Source organism: Aotus nancymaae, unplaced genomic scaffold (assembly GCF_030222135.1).
Source record: "Aotus nancymaae isolate 86718 unplaced genomic scaffold, 86718_ANA_hifiasm-v0.15.2.pri h1tg000019l, whole genome shotgun sequence".
Taxonomy (NCBI): Eukaryota; Metazoa; Chordata; class Mammalia; order Primates; family Aotidae; genus Aotus; species Aotus nancymaae.
In genome coordinates, this window is record NW_026988431.1 from 51,344,253 (window position 1) to 51,362,667 (window position 18,415).

Consider the following 18,415-nt stretch of genomic DNA (forward strand, 5'->3'; position numbering starts at 1 on the left):
GGTTTGTCGTAAATAGCTTTTATTATTTTGAGATACGTTCCTTCAATACCTAGTTTATTGAGGGTTTTTAGCATAAGGGGCTGTTGAATTTTTCAAAGGCCTTCTCTGCATCAATTGAGATAATCATGTGGTTTTTGTCTTTGGTTCTGTTTATGTGGTGAATTACGTTTATAGACTTGCATATGTTGAACCAGCCTTGCATCCCCAGGATGAATCCTACTTGATTATGGTGGATAAGCTTTTTTTTTTTTTTTTTTTTTTTTTGAGACGGAGTTTCGCTCTTGTTACCCAGGCTGGAGTGCAATGGCGCGATCTCGGCTCACCGCAACCTCCGCCTCCTGGGTTCAGGCAATTCTTCCTGCCTCAGCCTCCTGAGTAGCTGGGATTACAGGCACGCGCCACCGTGCCCAGCTAATTTTCTGTATTTTTAGTAGAGACGGGGTTTCACCATGTTGACCAGGATGGTCTCGATCTCTTGACCTCGTGATCCACCCGCCTCGGCCTCCCAGTGCTGGGATTACAGGTGTGAGCCACCGCGCCCGGCCGGTGGATAAGCTTTTTGATGTGCTGTTGCAATCGGCTTTCCAGTATTTTATTGAAGATTTTTGCATCTATATTCATCATGGATATTGGCCTGTAGTTTTCTTTTCTTGTGGAGTATCTGCCGGGTTTTGGTATCAGGATGATGTTGGTCTCATAAAATGATTTGGGAAGGATTCCCTCTTTTTGGATTATTTGGAATAGTTTCAGAAGGAATGGTACCAGCTCCTCTTTGTATGTCTGGTAGAATTCGGCTGTGAACCCATCTGGACCTGGGCTTTTTTTGGGTGGTAGGCTCTTAATCGCTGCCTCAACTTCAGACCTTGTTATTGGTCTATTCACGGTTTCAACTTCTTCCTGGTTTAGGCTTGGGAGGAGTCAAGTGTCCAGGAATTTATTCATTTCTTCCAGGTTTCCTAGTTTATGTGCATAGAGTTGTTTGTAATAATCTCTGATGATTGTTTGAATTTCTGTGGAATCTGTGGTGATATCCCTTTTATCATTTTTTATTGCATCTATTTGGTTATTCTCTCTTTTCTTTTTCATTAATCTGGCTAGTGGTCTATTTTGTTGATCTTTTCGGAAAACCACCTCCTGGATTTATTGATTTTTTGAAGTGTTTTTTGTGTCTCTATCTCCTTCAGTTCTGCTCTGATCTTAGTTATTTCCTGTCTTCTGCTAGGTTTTGAGTTTTTTTTTTTTTTAATCTTGCTTCTCTAGCTCTTTTAATTTTGATGATAGGGTTTCAATTTTAGATCTCTCCTTGCTTCTCATGGGGGCACTTATTGCTATATATTTTCTTCTAGAGACTGCTTTAAATGTGTCCCAGAGATTCTGGTATGTCATGTCTTTGTTTTCGTTGGTTTCGAAGAACATCTTTATTTCTGCCTTCATTTCATTGTTTATCCAGTCAACATTCAAGAGCCAGTTGTTCAGTTTCCATGAAGCTGTGCGGTTCTGAGTTAGTTTCTGAATTCTGAGTTCTAACTTGATTGCACTGTGGTCTGAGAGACTGTTTGTTATGATTTCCATTCTTTTGCATTTGCTTAGGAGTGATTTACTTCCAATTATGTGGTCAGTTTTAGAGTAGGTGTGATGTGGTGCTGAGAAGAATGTATATTCTGTGGATTTGGGGTGGATAGTTCTGTAAATGTCTATTAGGTTTGCTTGTTCCAGGTCTGAGTTCAAGTCCTGGATATCCTTGTTAATTTTCTGTCTGGTTGATCTGTCTTATATTAACAATGGGGTGTTAAAGTCTCCCACTATTATTGTGTGGGAGTCTCAGTCTCTTTGTAAGTCTTTAAGAACTTCCCTTATGTATCTGGGTGCTCCTGTATTAGGTGCATATATATTTAGGATCGTTAGCTCTTCTTGTTGCATTGATACTTTTACCATTGTGTAATGTCCTTCTTTGTCTCTTTTGATCTTTGTTGCTTTAAAGTCTATTTTATCAGAGATGAGAATTGCAACTTCTGCTTTTTTTTGCTCTTCATTTGCTTGGTAAATCTTCCTCCATCCCTTTATTTTGAGCCTTTGTGTATCCTTGCATGTGAGATGGGTTTCCTGGATACAACAAACTGATGGGTTTTGGCTTTTTATCCAGTTTGCCAGTCTGTGTCTTTTGATTGGGGCATTTAGTCCATTTACGTTTAGGGTTAATATTGTTATGTGTGAATTTGATACTGCCATTTTGATGCCAGCTGGCTGTTTTGCCTGTTAGTTGATGCAGATTCTTCATTGTGTTGATGCTCTTTACCATTTGGTATGTTTTTGGAGTGGCTGGTACTGGTTGTTCTTTTCTATATGTAGGCCTCTTTCAGGAGCTCTTGTAAAGCAGGCCTGGTGGTGATGAAATCTCTGAGTACTTGCTTGTTGGCCAAGGATTTTATTTTTCCTTCACTTATGAAGCTTAGTTTGGCTAGATAAGAAATTCTGGGTAGAAAGTTCTTTTCTTTAAGGATGTTGAATATTGACCCCCACTCTCTTCTGACTTGTAGGGTTTCTGCTGAGAGATCTGCTGTGAGTCTGATGGGCTTCCCTTTGTGGGTTACCTGACCTTTCTCTCTGGCTGTTCTTAGCATTTTCTCCTTCATTTCAACCCCGGTGAATCTGACAATTACATACCTTGGGGTTGCTCTTGTTGAGGAATATCTTTGTGGTGTTCTCTGTATTTCCTGGAGTTGAATATTACCCTGCCTTGCTAGGTTGGGGAAGTTTTCCTGGATAATATCCTGAAGAGTATTTTCCAGCTTGGATTCATTCTCTTCGTCACATTCAGGTATACCTATCAAACATAGATTAGGTCTTTTCACATAGTCCCATATTTCTTGGAGACTTTGTTCCTTCCTTTTTACCCTTTTTTCTCTAATCTTGCCTTCTCATTTTATTTCATTGAGTTGATCTTCGACCTCTGATATCCTTTCTTCTGCTTGGTCAATTCGGCTGTTGAAACTTGTGCATGCTTCGTGAAGTTCTCATGTTGTGTTTTTCAGCTCCATCGATTCACTCATATTCCTCTCTAAGTTGTCCATTCTCATTAGCATTTCATCAAAACTTTTTTGAAGGTTCTTAGTTTCTTTGCATTGGGTTAGAACATGTTCTTTTAGCTCACAGAAGTTTCTTATTACCCACCTTCTGAAGCCTGATTCTGTCATTTCATCACACTCATTCTGTATCCAGCCTTGTTCCCTTGCTGGTGAGGAGTTGTGATCCCTTGTAGGAGGAGAGGCATTCTGGTTTCGGGTGTTTCATCCTTTTTGTGCTGGTTTCTTCCCATCTTTGTGGATTTATCCACATGTCGCCTTTGTAGTTGCTGACTTTCAGATTGGGTCTCTGAGTGGATGTCCAGTTTGTTGATGATGAAGTTATTTCTGTTTCTTAGTTTTCCTTCTAACAGTCTGGCCCCTCTGCTGTAGGACTGCTAATGTCCACTCCAGGCCCTGCTTGCCTAGGGATCACTTGCAGCAGCTGCAGAACAGTAAGGGTTGCTACCAGTTTCTTCTTCTGCTATCTTTGTCCCAGAAGGATACCTGCCAAATGTCAGTCTGATCTCTCCTTTATGAGGTGACTCTTTGGATATACAGGGGTCAGGGAGCTGCTTGAGGAGACAGTCTGTTCTTTATAGGAGCTCAAGTGCTGAGCTGTGAGCTCTGTTGTTCATTCAGAGCTGCTGGGCAGGTACGTTTAAGTCTGCTGCAGCAGAACTCATAAACCCCCTTTTTTTCCCAGATGTTCTGTCCCGGAGAGTTAGGGCTTTATTTGTGAGTTTCCGTTGTGCTGCTGCCTTTTTTCAGGGCTGCTCTGCCCAGCAAGGAGTCAGGCTAGTCACTGTCTGCCTGCAGAGGCTTTGCTGAACTGCTGTGGGCTCCGCCCAGCTGCCATGTGAACTTTCCTACAGTTCTGTTTATATGGGTGTAGTTAGAACTGCCTCGGCAATGGTGGCCCACCTCTGTAATGGCAGACTCTCTCTGTAATGGTGGGTTGCCTCGGCAACGGCGGGCTGCCTCAGCAATGGCAGACTGCCTCCGTAGTGGTGGAGTGCCTCGGTAATGCCCCTCCCCCACAGAGCCGGACCATCCCAGGTTCAGCTGTGCTTGCTGTGAAACTCTCAATCCAGAGTGTTTCCAATTGCTGTTTTTTTTTTTTTGTGGGGGTGGGACAAGCCGAGCCTGATTACCTGGCTCCCTGCCTCAGAGGCTTTTTCTTTAGTTGAACAGTCAACTTTCTCCCAGGTGTTCCAGTCACCTGTTGAAAAGGCGCTGGGATCTGTGTGATTTCCCATGCGGTGACCCACTGCACTGGCTGAAACAGCGGTGCTGAGATTCGTGGCGCTTTTTTGTCCGGGAATCTCCTGGCCTGGCTCCCTGTTTCAGTCCCCTTTTTAATCAGATGAATGGGCAACTCTTTCTTCCCAGAGCTCTGATCACCAGCTAAAAGGGCACCCAGTATTTTGTATGGAGAACCGCCGTGCCGGGGCACCAGCAAAACAGCCATGCTGGCGACCCGTGGGGCTCCTCCGCCTGGGAATCTCCTGGTCTGTGGGCAATAAAAATCTGTCTGGAAATGTGGCGTCCACTCACACTCTGCGCTTTCACTGGGAGCTGCAATCCTGAGCTGCTCCTAATTGGCCATCTTGGATCTTCCTTACAAGTACACTGTTAAAATTGCTTGCTTTTTTCTCTTTGGAAGTATGCAATGTTAAAACTTAGGCTTATGTATTATGCTTCTTTTCTAAACTCAGAGTTTATTTAAGAGATTTAACTGTTGATAATTTACAATAATGGAGCGAAATCAATGCTTCAATAGCCAGAAGTTTTTTTGGTGTTTTTGGGGTTGTGTATGCATTAAAACATTTACAGATGGCTGCTTGCTGAAGTAAGTTAATTTAAATCAAATAACGAAGTCTCCGTGATTCTCAATAGAGGGGGCAGGGATAGTGTTTCTGCTAAGTTGAGAATATTTGGCTTGTGTAGGAAAAAGGCAAAACACCTAGAAAGGCTAACCTGGGATTCAGTCCCGGTTTTGCCATGCAATAGTTATGTGGCCTTAAACAAGTCACTTACCTCTCTGCACCTTATTTCCTCACCTGTAAAATGTGGATAATTCTGCCTTTCAGCATTGTGGTTGGGATTTGAGAAAACAAATGTCTTGGCTTGTGGCCCCCTTACTCCATCTTCAGTGCTGGCAACAGCTGGTTAAGTCTCTTTCATGTTTCAGATATCTCCTGCCACTTCTTCCTTTGTGGAGTTCCTCTGACCCATCCTCTGGCTTCCCCCTCCATGTTTTAAAGGCATACTTGATTATATTGTACCCACCTAGATATTTGATAACAATCTCCCCATCTCAAGGTCTGTAACCTTAATTACATTTGCAAAGTCCCCTTTACTATGAAAGGCAGCATATTGACAGATTTGGGAGGATTAGGGTGTCTGTGGAGGGCCATTACTCTGCTCACCACGTGGGATCACGTGGGAACTAAGGAGAATAAAGGTGCATCATACCACATCCAGGCAGATTGTTTTGAAAGGGACATGTCTCATTATCTCATTGTGGTATTTTCCTATTTGTTGGTCTTAACTATCTTGTTTGGATCTACAGTAGTGTCTTGGTAAACATGCTGATTCCTTTGATTATGTATAGGATTTCTAAAATGTAACCCAGATTCCAGTTTCTACTTTATGGGCAATTTTCACAGAAGGACAGTTTGTCAGTGTAATAGGAAAGGGCATAGACTTAAGTCTTGGACTCTTGTTTTCTATCTTGGTATGGAAAGAAAATTCTGTGCAGTAGAACTGGATGTGTATCATTTTTATTTCTTAACTGCTAATGTATTTTATTTCATTCATAAAGTTCTTTCTAAAATCCCATTGCTTATCATGCTTAGCAAAACAAATAGTGACTTTCTTTTTCTTTTAAAGAACGATCTGGAAAAATTTTCAAAAGGTATTGGCAGGTTTACAAGAGAAGATCCCACATTTAAAGTACACTTTGACACTGAGAACAAAGAGACAATTGTATCTGGAATGGGAGAATTACACCTGGAAATCTATGCTCAGGTAATGAATAATAAGGAAATTAAATTGAAATCTGTTTATTACTGTCTGTGTTTTGTTAAAAGTAATAATTCTCAGTCTAATGTCTGTAACTGTGGTTCTTCATGCTTCAACTCTGGTTTATATCCAGATGTGGTCAACTGCTTCCTTTACTATATGTTACAAAATAATTATTTTTGATCTCTAAATCTTTTTATTTGGAAAACGTTCTGGACTGCTAGAATCAAGGCTCGGAATTTGCAACAAGAATATCAGTCCATCTCCAGATCGTGCTTAACTGGGTCTAGTAAATCCTGGTCCAAGCCTTAGGGAGACAGCCTGTGGTTGTACCAACTCTTCAGGCCATTTCTTCTCAAGTCAGTAGTTGAAGATAATTATAATATGGATAAAAGAAAGGGAAGGTGGGGCCTATACCTTCCCAGGAAAGGTCTTGTATGTATTGATATATAAGTAAAAACCAAAGATACTTGATTAGAAATTTTGGTGAGCTCATATCTTTGAAGTTGAGATAGAAAATCCTGACAACAGATTTATATATTATTCCAGTGAATGTGTAATAATATGGAACAATGGTGAAGTTTTAGTGGGTAGATTAATTGGAGGTAAATATAAATTTACCATTGTAACTTAGAATTCATTTATATAAAATCTGTAAAAGCAGTTTGTATTAAGCATCACATACCTAATCCTTGTAAGATACTAAAATGATTTGAAATTTATTTATCTAGTGTATTTAAATGAATGCTACTAAGATATACAAGATGCTTGGGGCTTTTTCTTTCAGTTTATTTTTTTTTATTTAAATAATAATTTCCCCACTCTTTTTAGAGAATGGAAAGAGAATATGGCTGTCCTTGTATCACAGGAAAGCCAAAAGTTGCCTTTCGAGAGACCATTACTGCCCCTGTCCCGTAAGTATGCATCGTAATTAAACATTATGAGGCTGAAATTGAAGGCTTTTTATTATTGGATATACATACCACTATTACTGTTATAAAGACATTTTTATATAGTGATACTTTGTATTATGGAATCTATAAAGTTCCATACTGTAACCAAGACATTTATATAAAGTGACACTTTGGGATTATTTGGCTTTATGAGCTACGTGCCAAGAAGATTGGCATACACATCATTAATAGGCATGCTTACACTTCCTCCCAGTGTTAGAGATTTTGTTTATTCCAGTTGTACTTCCTTTGGCAGACGGCTATTATGTTTTACTTTAGTGCCATATTGTGGATGCCAGAGAACTTGCATTTGCCAGGGAATAATCTCCTGCAAGTGAAGAAAATTAATGCTATGATAAAATTCAGAAAACATTGAGGAAAACGTATTTGGGTTTATATTTTGTTAGAGGCAAAACAGTCCTCACAAAGAGTAGTACTTTTGTTAAATTGTTGCAACTATGATATACTTAAATATGGTGCCTATCTGGATTTATGTGAATTGTGATTTAGAGTTAAAATTAATAAAGCATACTGTGACTATACGAGGAAGGCTCAGTTTTCAGAATGGCATCAAATAAGGTAAATTATACTTTACCTGAGATGCTATGTCATGAAGTAGAATGGTGTAATCTAATTCAATAAAGTCATCATTTCTTTGCTGTGACAAAAAATAAAAACGCCTTGTTTGAAACTTAATATCATTGGCAAAAATTACATTTAATTTTGAAAATCATCTTTGATTGGTAGATGAATATTTTATTTCCATTTAGGTAAAAATAAAAATTGAACATCATAATTTATTCAATTTAATGTGACAGAAAATCTGTTTTCTTACACTAAATAAAGTGGTCTTTCAGATGCATTTTAAAATCATGATTTTTATGTTTGTTCCCCCAAAAAATGTTTCCCTGTTTTTAGTTTCCAAGTTGTGGTAGCTACTTAAGAGAATTACCATGTGTAGCTTATTATTTAAGAACATTCTGTGTTTCCATTGTACAGAAAAGCGTAATTTAAGGGATAAACTATAGTTTACATTGAAAGAATCCAATTTTATAATAGAAATTTTTTTTTGAAAACCGAAATAAGGCTGGGCACAGTGGCTCACACCTGTAATCTCAGCACTTTGTGGGACTGAGTTGGGCAACTTGGCTGAGCCTAGGAGTCTAAGACCAGGCTGGGCAGCATGGTGAAGCCATGTCTCTATAAGAAAAAACAAAAAAACCAGGCATGGCTATGTGTGCCTGTAGTCCCAGCCACGTGGGAGGCTGAGGTGGGAGGACCATCTGAGCTTGGGAGGTTGAGGCTGCAGTGAGCCATGATTACACTACTGCACTCCAGCCTGGGTGACAGAGTGAGACCCTGTCTCAAAAACCAACCAACGCACAAAAACCAAACCACCTGAAAATAGTAAAACGTACTCAGTGTAGTTAGTGATTGTGTAATTAAAGCTTTTTTCTGAACTGCACAGTAGAGAAAAAACAGTTTCAGTATGGCATGACTATAGAAATTTGAACACAAAACTAAGATTGCTAAAGGAAATACTCTGTATTAAACTGAGCACAAAAGCTAAATGTCAGATTATAACTCAAGATTTTACTCTTCTGAAAGCACAGCTGTGCTTGTGACTGCCATAAAAAGTGGCCCTGAGGATCTCTATAGAGCAGATTAAAGGTGAGGAGAGTCATTACAATTGGCCCTTAGTATCCATGGGGTATTGGTTCCAGGATTCTCCTCAGATACCAAAATCCATGGATGCTCAAGTCCCTGACATTAAACAGTGTAGTATTTGCGTATAACCTATACATACCCTCTCATATGCTTTAAATCATCTCTAGATTACTTATAATACCTAATCTAATCTAAATGTTATGTAAATAGTTATATTACTTAGGTAATCATGGAAAAAAATCTGTGCATGTTCAGTACAGATGCTACCATCCATTTCTCCCCCCCGCCCAAATATTTTTGATTCTCAGTTGTTTATACCCATGGATACAGAACCCATGGATAGAGAGGCCTGACTGTATATTGAACACTTGGGACTTTATCTTGCTGCTACTAATAAAACTCTCTAAACCTTTTTGTTCTAGAAGAGGGTTTCAGTAAAGTATCATAGTTAAATCTATGTTGACTAACATGAAAGAGTAACAGCTACGATTACCATGATGCTTTTTGAAAGTGCAGTCTAGATACTATATATTAATAGTAAGTGTTTCATTGAAATCCTTGGCTTTGCCTTGCTATTGTTATGCTTCCTTGTCAGTATGTTCCCAGAGAATGCAACTAACTAAGCACTGTTATTAGGCGAGTTTGAGGCAAAGGAGGTCTGTGGTTTGCATCTCTTAGCCAAATCAAACAACTTTTACACCAGTTACTGTTGCTTTGAACTCTTCCTACAATTTTTCACCTTCTCTGATCTTGATTGCAACTGACCTCTCCTTTAAAATTCCAGGTTTGCTATTAATTACAGAATGACTATAGGGACACTGTTTATCCAATTATGAATTATAATACTTTTGATAAATGTTAACCTCATTAATAGTGTATTTTATAGAGACTACTTACCACTTGCTTGACAGTTTGAATTTTTACCATTTTATACCATGTGTCTTCAGTAGAATTTTGCCATATTACATAACCACAGGCAACCCAGGCTAAATGTAGAACGAGCATCATTTCTGGAGGTACATTTCCAAAATTGTCTGGTGGGGAAAGCGTTTATATGATAATTGTATATATAGTATTAACCTCTTAAAACAATCTAAATTCTAAATCATGTCTTAGTTTCCTTCATTTGTGTTCAGAAAATAATTAAGCTATGGATCTGTAAAATTTCTGAGGCCTCTTTTTTGTTGGATTAGATTAGAAATGAATATTTTTACAAAAACTTGTGTGTTTTTAACATAGCAACTAACTATTTTAGACAATTGAGATTGATTTTAAGGTTGGAACAAATGGTTTTCATCATATTTATATACCTGGAATATTTTGTGCTTCTAGCGGTTCCTTCATGGACTTGAGTCTTTGATAAAATGTGTTGTCTTCTTCATCTGGGTTCTTTCCAGTTTCTCCTTCAAATGTGAAGTTGACTTCTGGTACAGTTTCTTGTCCCGTTGAAGGGTAAAGTACTTCAGCTGTGCAGTTCACCATAACTTGCTGTTGAAATTTAGTGAAAGATCCTTATATGTAGAAGGCTATTCATTATTATCATCTTTGAGATATGATTTAAACATAGGGCCCTAATGGTGTTGTTTAGACTAAACTTCAGAGTGCTTGTTTTCAGAGATATCTAATTGGGCCTGGCCTATTAATATTCTAGAGTTATGTGAATACCCTAAAATAGATAACTTACCTTATAAATGATAAGGTGTCATAATCTTGTAAATTCTAGTCTTAAAACTGTTAATATATTTCAGTATTAATGGGGTATCCATTTGCAAGGCCAGATTTTAGTCTGACTTTATAATACCAATTCAAGACTCTGGTTACTTTTAAAGTTTTTCATTAGTCTTACTCTTTGTTCCTGAAATAACACATTTTTTCAAATGCAGATGCAGCAGTCTGTATCTGGATGTAAAATTAGAAGATTATAGCATTGGGTTATGCTTTGTAAGGATGGCTGTCTAGCAGCTTAGATGTCTTTTAGTGCATCTCCTTATGAATTATGCTCAACAGAAAGGCAAGCTTTTTAAAATTTCAGGATGGCTGTGGTACAGATTGCAGTTTCTTTCTTTTAAGTTTGTCTCATTAATAATTTGACAGTTGTATAATCTTTAAAAATTTCCCTTCCCCATTACTGAAAGATCTTTATCTGAATGCTGGTATCAAGCTGGCATTCTGTTGCTTGTGAATATCTAAGAGCACTTTCTTTCTCTAAAAACCCAATGAAAAATAGAATGAGAAAAGCAGACATAAGAAAGTGATTGGGGGAATAAATTACTTCACTTATTTATATTAGGTATAAGTTCAGATTGCCCTATGAGTATGTAACTTCTTAAGGAAATTCATTTGAACTTAAGTATATAGTCTTTTTCCATATAATTTGATAGAAATAATTCATATATTCAGGAATACCCAAAGATAGTAAAGAACTGATCCTTGTAAACTTTGCCCATATGGTCAATATTTTTTAGAGGCAGGGATTTCACAGTAACTTTTTTAAAAGGTAAAACTGGCCGGGCGCGGTGGCTCACGCCTGTAATCCCAGCACTTTGGGAGGCCGAGGCGGGTGGATCACGAGGTCAAGAGATCGAGACCATACTGGTCAACATGGTGAAACCCCGTCTCTACTAATACAAAAAATTAGCTGGGCATGGTGGCGCGTGCCTGTAATCCCAGCTACTCAGGAGGCTGAGGCAGGAGAATTGCCTGAACCCAGGAGGTGGAGGTTGCGGTGAGCCGAGATCGCGCCATTGCACTCCAGCCTGGGTAACAAGAGCGAAACTCCGTCTCAAAAAAAAAAAAAAAAAAAGGGTAAAACTACTCAGTCTTACGGGTGTGATCAGCAAAGGTGATCTGGAATATTTAGAATCGAATTTAATTTAATAAGAACATTTGGCTGGGCATGGTAGCTCATGTCTGTAATCCTAGCACTTTGAGAGGCAGAGGCAGGAGGATCGAAAAGATAAGCCAGGTGTGGTGGCATGCACCTGCAGTCCCAGCTACTTGGGGCTTAGGTGGGAGGATGGCCTAAGCCTGGGAAGTTGAGGCTGCAATTGTAGTCCAGCCTTGATGACAGAATGAGACCCTGTCTCAAAAACAAAAACAAAAACAAAAAACATTTTACTTACTTTTTGTATAATTTCTTCAATAGCAAATTTAAGGTGATACTTATGTCCTCTTCCTGGAATATCCTAAAATTAAGAAAATGTAACGGAGACAAGAAAATATTATAACAACAAGTCATATACTTGTGTTGTTAGAAGCATCCATCTCATTTGGTTGGAGAGGCTGGCTGATGGGTAATGGTGAAAGCCTTAGGTCTTGTAAAAGGCATGTCACCATGAATGTAACATTTAATTTAGCAAGTCCCCTATCAAGTTTATTTTGGATGAGAACAAAAGGGTAGGATAAAAGCATACATATAAATTGGGCACAACTTACTTTCAATCATCAAAAGACTTTAACGTCTGGATCTGTGATTCTAAAGTCTCTACATAAGAAATTTTGAAACAACTTTTAATTCTAAAGATGACAAATAATATCACCTTTGAGAAGATTTTTCATAAAGCTCAGTGTACCCTCCAAATAGTGTTCAGTGAATGTGAATTTCATTTTGAGGTAGATTACTGCAAAGAAATTGGAGACTTAATACACTTAAGTATTGTTTTTACTTGTATATTAGCAGAACTGCAAAATGATTAACAAATTTTATAAGACTAAGAAACGAGTATTTCACATTTAAATCAAGATACAGATTGAAAATTTATACCTAATTATGTTATCTGCTACAGTTTTAAAATAAGATCTACCCTCCGTCACCTCTTAAAGACTGTTCGCAGTTAAAATTCTGTTAGATAAATAAGAGATAATCTCAAATCCAACAGATTTTTTTTTTTTTTTTGAGACGGAGTTTCGCTTTTGTTACCCAGGCTGGAGTGCAATGGCGCGATCTTGGCTCACCACCACCTCCGCCTATTGGGTTCAGGCAATTCTCCTGCCTCAGCCTCCTGAGTAGCTGGGATTACAGGCACGTGCCACCGTGCCCAGCTAATTTTTTGTGTTAGTAGAGACGGGGTTTCACCATGTTGACCAGGATGGTCTCGATCTCTTGACCTCGTGATCCACCCGCCTCGGCCTCCCAAAGTGCTGGGATTACAGGCTTGAGCCACCGCGCCCGGCCCCAGCAGATTTTATTAAAATGAAAACAAACTTCTTTAGTGATTGCTGAGGACTTAAGCATTTAATTCAAGCCTTTAGCAGAGGGTGCACATCATTTAAGGCAGTCACGTGGTAGTGGCGTTTGAGTGGCTAAAGGCCAGCATCAGCGCACAGTGCTTTTATTCTTTGACTTTCATTGTCACTTTCTCTTGCTGTTTGTTTCCCCCTTCATTTTGGTCAAAGGGTCTAATAGGGATTTGTCTTAAAACTTAGGCAATAGTCGTTTGGAAGATGGGAGCTTTTGTTGGTCCAGATCAGAGTAACAGATGAGAAACGGGGCAGCCTTAGGATTCTTTTGAATGGTTCCTACACTTAAGGAAAGCGCCGACCCTTACTTAGAGCGTTTTCCCATTTTGTAATTGGGTGCGTAAAAACGTTGTCTCTGCCTCAAGGTGAAAACAGTACCGGGCTGTCTCCAGAGACTGGAGTATAGACAGTCCCCCAGAAACATTAATATCTCAAGACCAGATACCAGCAGTGTGTCCTAAAACAGAAGATGGGTAGGGGTGTCTGCACACAGAGGCTGAGACCTTGGGTGAGTGGAGGGAGCGCAATCCTGGAGTCCCTGCTGCCCGCCCCTCCCTGATAAACTTACCTCCATGCTGGCTTGTTTGACCTTCTGCACCTGAAACACCCTGTGAGGGGTCCCCTGCTGGTAGTTGATGTAGTTCTGCACCACCAAGGCCGCCCTGGAGACTGGGTAGTTGGTCGGCGGGATTTCCATTCTTGATGAGCAGTGACTACGGGGCTTGGGCTGTTCAGGGTTAATGGTACAAAAGCACCGCCCGTCCTGCTTGCTGCTGGATACAGTTGTCCAGGCAGAAAAGTCGCGAGCTTCTTCTGTCCCTGTTTTCCTCCTTACCGCTCTCCGACTCCGGAAGCTGCTGTTTGGGCTAAAGTTTCCTGCGTTCCAGCGCCCTGGGCTGGCTGCTACTGTGGCCCCGCCCCGCCACTGGCGGCAGCCGCCTTCCTTACGCGGCCAGCTGCTTCCTACTGGAGCAGAGGCCAGCCTGCCGTCTGGCACCTGCGGGTGGAGGTGTGGGGAGGGAGTCAGTGGGCTAGGTTCTCTGGGATTGCATCGTTTGTTTCAGTGACCTTTATAGAAGTGCAGGGTGGGGCTTTCTGGCCTTTGCTTTTTTAGGACATCTCTGAGCCCTCCAATTTCCTGTCCATGGAGAAAAAGCCTGGTTGCTTCCCTTGCATACTGGAGCACAACTTCCTTATACACTGCACGCAGTGTCTCTGACAGGGCAAGGTGCACTGGTACTCCAGGTAGTGATTCGATTCCTTCATTTCCCTTTCCCTTATGAGAGTTCAGCAAGAGGCTTGCTTATTCTCAGCTTTTTGTGGGTTTGGACCAGTTCTGTCCAAATCAAAGTATGAGAATCTGCAAACTATAATATTAAATTGGGGGATTATGTAATTTGGATCAGGAGAAATGAAAAAATGCACCTGTACCCCTCTCCTTTACTGATCTTATAAGGTTGAAGTTTTGGTGTAACGCTATGCTTCCAACTTGAGTCATTTTGAATATTTTACTTAAAGGGCTAAGATATACTTAAAAACTGAACTTATACAAAACACTGTCTCTGGTATGTGGTCTCCCTCATTGAAATGGGCCTGTAAACCTGACTTTGTAGAAGTACCGGTTTATCCTCGGTGGTCTTAGGTTAATTGGGCTCAGATACCTTGGAGATTCTACCAAGGTTGGCCAAGGTCTTCGCTGCCTGGATTGGGATCATTAACTTGGTAGTAATGCACATACCCGAGACTCTTGAGGTTTCTCTCTTTCTGATTATGTAGATTTTGCAGTAAATCTGGATTTTGGACTTTGGCCCCAGTTTCATGCTTCTTGTCTCATGGGATTTGGGGGTTCTGATTGACTTTGCTTTTAAATACCATCTTCTGTCTGCTTGCCTGCCATCTTATATCATTTTTCAGTGAAATTTTTCTCAGTCTTGTCTGTGTGTGAGAAATTTGACTTGGGAGATACAGTCTGTCTCTTACACATGGCCCTGTCTCTCCATATTTCTTAGGTCAGCAAACCCTGACCCACCCATAGCAATATTTTTGCAAATACAAAATAGCAGCCAGTTTTTCTTGGGGTTGTCAGATATGAGCTTACACTGTCTCCTGAGAAAAATTTACCAAAGCATTGGTGAAATGTGGGGAACTTTGACATAAAGAAGACTGTTCATTTGAAATGTACTTTAGAAGAACAACACCAGAAATCAAAAAACAAGACTTTTGGTGAATAGTATTTGTCTTATTTATCTAAGATCATTTTAAGTAGATGACTGCCCCTATTTTATTTCCATACTTCAAGGCTTTTTATTAATCACATGGCTTATATTTAAGCTTTTTCCTCTCTCCTTGAAGAGGAAAGATAATTAGTATTTTACAGTGATAATATATTTGTCTAAAACTGGCTTTAGCTCACCTTTTTCCTGTTTCTTTTTTTCTTCCATTAAAAATTTGAAAGATGATTCATGAGACTAAGTCATTCTGTCATTATATGTGCAATCCAGGAATATCTAGTCCAAATAAACAGCCAAAAATGTCTAAGAAAAAAAATCACTATTGTGCTTTAAAAAAATGTGGCCAAATGAACTTAAATAAAATAGCCTTTGTCATTATGCTTGTAAGAGGCAAGTTTTCAAGATAAAAGAGGAGCTCTTAAATATGATTTAATGATTTTTAATATAAAGTTCATAAATTATATTTTTTAAAATATATAAAGTATTTCTGATTAATAGATGAATTTAGGTGAGTCATAACAAATTAATATGTATTTAAAGTTGATTATATGTTTTCTTCCAGGTTTTATTATATAAAATTAATGCTGATAAAATATTCAAGTTTATATAAAACTAAATTGGGTCTTCTCATGATCTAAACTTTCTAAATTTTATATATTGATCTAATGGGCCAAATAAGTTACTGATTTGATCAGTTGTTTAAGATTACAAGATATAAAGGCGTTTGGATCTTATAAAATTATTATGCTACTATTAATTATAAAGACCAAATGTGTTAACTAAAATTATAATTTTTTAGTTCTTCAGTAACTTTCAAACCCTTACATAATGTTAAATTAGTCCTGGGATAATTGGACAATTTCTAACTAATACATGATACAGAGCTTTGGTTGCTAAAGATAGTTTCAATTTACCTTTTTTCTTATACATCCTAAAATGACTATGAATTAACAGAATGTGCATATACTTTGGTCTTTACACATATGTTGTTTTGCCACCTTAAAATTATAGAAGTAATCTAAAATTTGTATTTACAAAAATTTAGCTAACCAGGTGCAGTGGCTCACATCTGTAATCCTAGCACTTTGCAAGGCTGAGGCAGGAAGACTGCTTGAGCCCAAGAGGTTGAGACTAGCCTGAGCAACATGGCAAAGCCCTGTCTCTACAAAAACTACAAAAATTAGCTAGAAGTGCTGGTATGTGCCTGTAGTTCCAGCTACTCAGGAGGCTGAGGTGGGAGGATCACTTGAGCCCAGGAGGAAGAGGTTGCAGTGAGCCGAGATTGTACCACTGCACTCCAGCCTGGGTGAAAGAACCAGACCCTGTCTCAAAGAAACATTTTAGCTGGACATTTCTTGGTTTTCTGTCTTCTAGTTTTCCCTTTGGGAAAGCAGAAATTGATTACTTTGGTTAAAAGTGATGATTAATAAGAATAAGAATATACTTGGTATAATAACTACAGAAAAACATGAAAAATATATATACATACACACACACAAGATAATGAATGTGAATTTTTACTTAAACTATTAGTTTGTTAGAATGGTAGTTTCTATGTAATATATGTACTGTTTTATTTAATATGCTGATAAAATGAATTGTCAGAATATTACATTAATTATAAAATTTAAAATAAAAACTTTAATCATATTTTCATTTTACATAATTATGTATTATATATTTTTAAACAGATATACCTCATTTTGTTCCACTTTATTGTGTTTCATACTTTGTTTTTTTTACAAATTGAGGATTTGTGATAACCCCATGTGGAACAAGTCTATCAGCTCCATTTTTCTTTTTCTTTTTTTTCTTTTTTTTGAGATGGAGTCTCACTCTTGTCACCCAGGCTGGAGTGCAGTGGCACAATCTCAGCTCACTGCAACCTCCATCTTCCAGGTTCAAGCAATTCTCCTGCCTCAGGCTCCTGAGTAGCTGGGATTACAGACACCCGCCACCATGCCCAGCTAATATTTGTATTTTTAGTAGAGACAAGGTTTCACCATGTTGCCCAGACTGGTCTTAAACTCCTGACCTCAGGTGATCTGCCTGCCTTGGCCTTCTAAAGTGCTGGGATTACAGGCATGAGCCACCATCCCGGCCTCAGCTCTATTTTTCTGATAGCATATTCCCATTTCACAACTCTATGTCACATTTTGGTGATTCTTGGAATATTTTACACCTTTTTCATTATTATTATATCTGTTGTGGTGATCTGTAATCGGTGATCTCTGATGTTTTTGTAATTTATTTTGAGGTGCCTCGAAATCTGCCTATATAAAATAGCAAGCTTCATCCATAAAATTGTATGTGTTCTGACAGCTCTACCTACTGGTTGTGCTTGCACATTCTCTCTCTTTGTCAAAGCTTAATCCAGAGCAAGGGTCTAACTCTGTTCAATTTTATGAAGGCTGAGAGAGGTGAGAAAGTTACAGAAGAAAAGTTTGAAGCTAGCAGAGTTGGTTCATGAGGTTTAAGGAAAGAAGCCGTCTCCGTAACATAAAAGTGAAAGGTGAAGCAGCAAGTGCTGATGTGGAAGCTGCAGCAGTGATTCAATAGATCTCCTAAGATCGTTGCTGATGTTGGCTACACAAAACAACAGATTTCTTTTTCTCTTTTTTTTTTTTTTTGAGATGGAGTCTCACTTAGTCACTAAGGCTGGAGCGCAGTGGCGTGATCTCAGCTCACTGCATCCTCCACCTCCTGGGTTCAAGCAATTTTCCTGCCTTAGCCTCCCGAGTAGCTGGGATTACAGGTGCCCACCACCATACCTGGCTAATCTTTGTATTTTTAGAAGAGAGAGGGTTTTACTATGTTGGTCAGGCTGATCTCGAACTCCTGACCTCATGATCCACCTGCCTTGGCCTCCCAAAGTGCTGGGATTACAGGTGTGAGCCACTGCACCTGGCCAAACGAGATTTTCAGTGTAGATGAGACATCCTTCTGTTGGAAGAAGATGCCATCTATGACTTTCATAGCTGGAGAGAAATCAGTGCCTGGCTTCAAATCTTCAAAGGACAGGCTGTGACTCTCTTGTTAGGAGCTAATGCAACTGGTGACTACGTTTGAAGACAGTGCTCCTTTCCCATTGTCAAAATCCTAGGGCCCATAATAATTATGCTGAATCTACTCGGTCTGTGTTCTGTAAATGGAATAACAAAGCCTGGATGACAGCACATCTGTTTACAGCATGCCTTATGGAATATTTAAATCCCAGTGTTGAGACCCATTGCTT

General features: G+C 39.1%; 2 protein-coding genes across 2 annotated transcripts in view; one reads left to right on the forward strand and one right to left on the reverse strand.

The window, feature by feature from the left end:
- GFM1 (G elongation factor mitochondrial 1) overlaps positions 1-18,415 on the forward strand; it is a 52,997-nt gene that overhangs the window by 17,950 nt on the left and 16,632 nt on the right. Inside the window, exons 12-13 of the mRNA XM_064378863.1 lie at positions 5,958-6,095; positions 6,921-7,003. Coding sequence (XP_064234933.1) covers positions 5,958-6,095; positions 6,921-7,003 — 221 coding nt within the window. The remainder of the gene's footprint in view (positions 1-5,957; positions 6,096-6,920; positions 7,004-18,415) is intronic.
- On the reverse strand, positions 7,037-13,825 carry LXN (latexin). The gene is made up of 6 exons (XM_064378862.1): positions 13,518-13,825; positions 11,833-11,895; positions 10,021-10,198; positions 9,608-9,744; positions 7,638-7,700; positions 7,037-7,370 (listed from the first exon to the last, which is right to left on the reverse strand). The coding sequence occupies exons 1-6, from the start codon at positions 13,644-13,646 to the stop codon at positions 7,272-7,274; spliced, it is 669 nt and encodes a 222-aa protein (XP_064234932.1). The 5' UTR covers positions 13,647-13,825; the 3' UTR covers positions 7,037-7,271.

Bases quoted from the DNA above. Each gene is read 5' to 3' on its own strand.
- LXN (XM_064378862.1), bottom strand. From the start codon at position 13,646: ATGGAAATCCCGCCGACCAACTACCCAGTCTCCAGGGCGGCCTTGGTG. The intron at 10,199-11,832 runs GTAAGTAAAATG...AAATTTCAACAG, and splicing joins TTGAAGAAATTATACAAAAA to CAAGTTATGGTGAACTGCAC. The intron at 7,701-9,607 runs GTAAGTAGTCTC...TTTTTGTCACAG, and splicing joins TTCAAACTGTCAAGCAAGTG to CAAAGAAATGATGACTTTAT.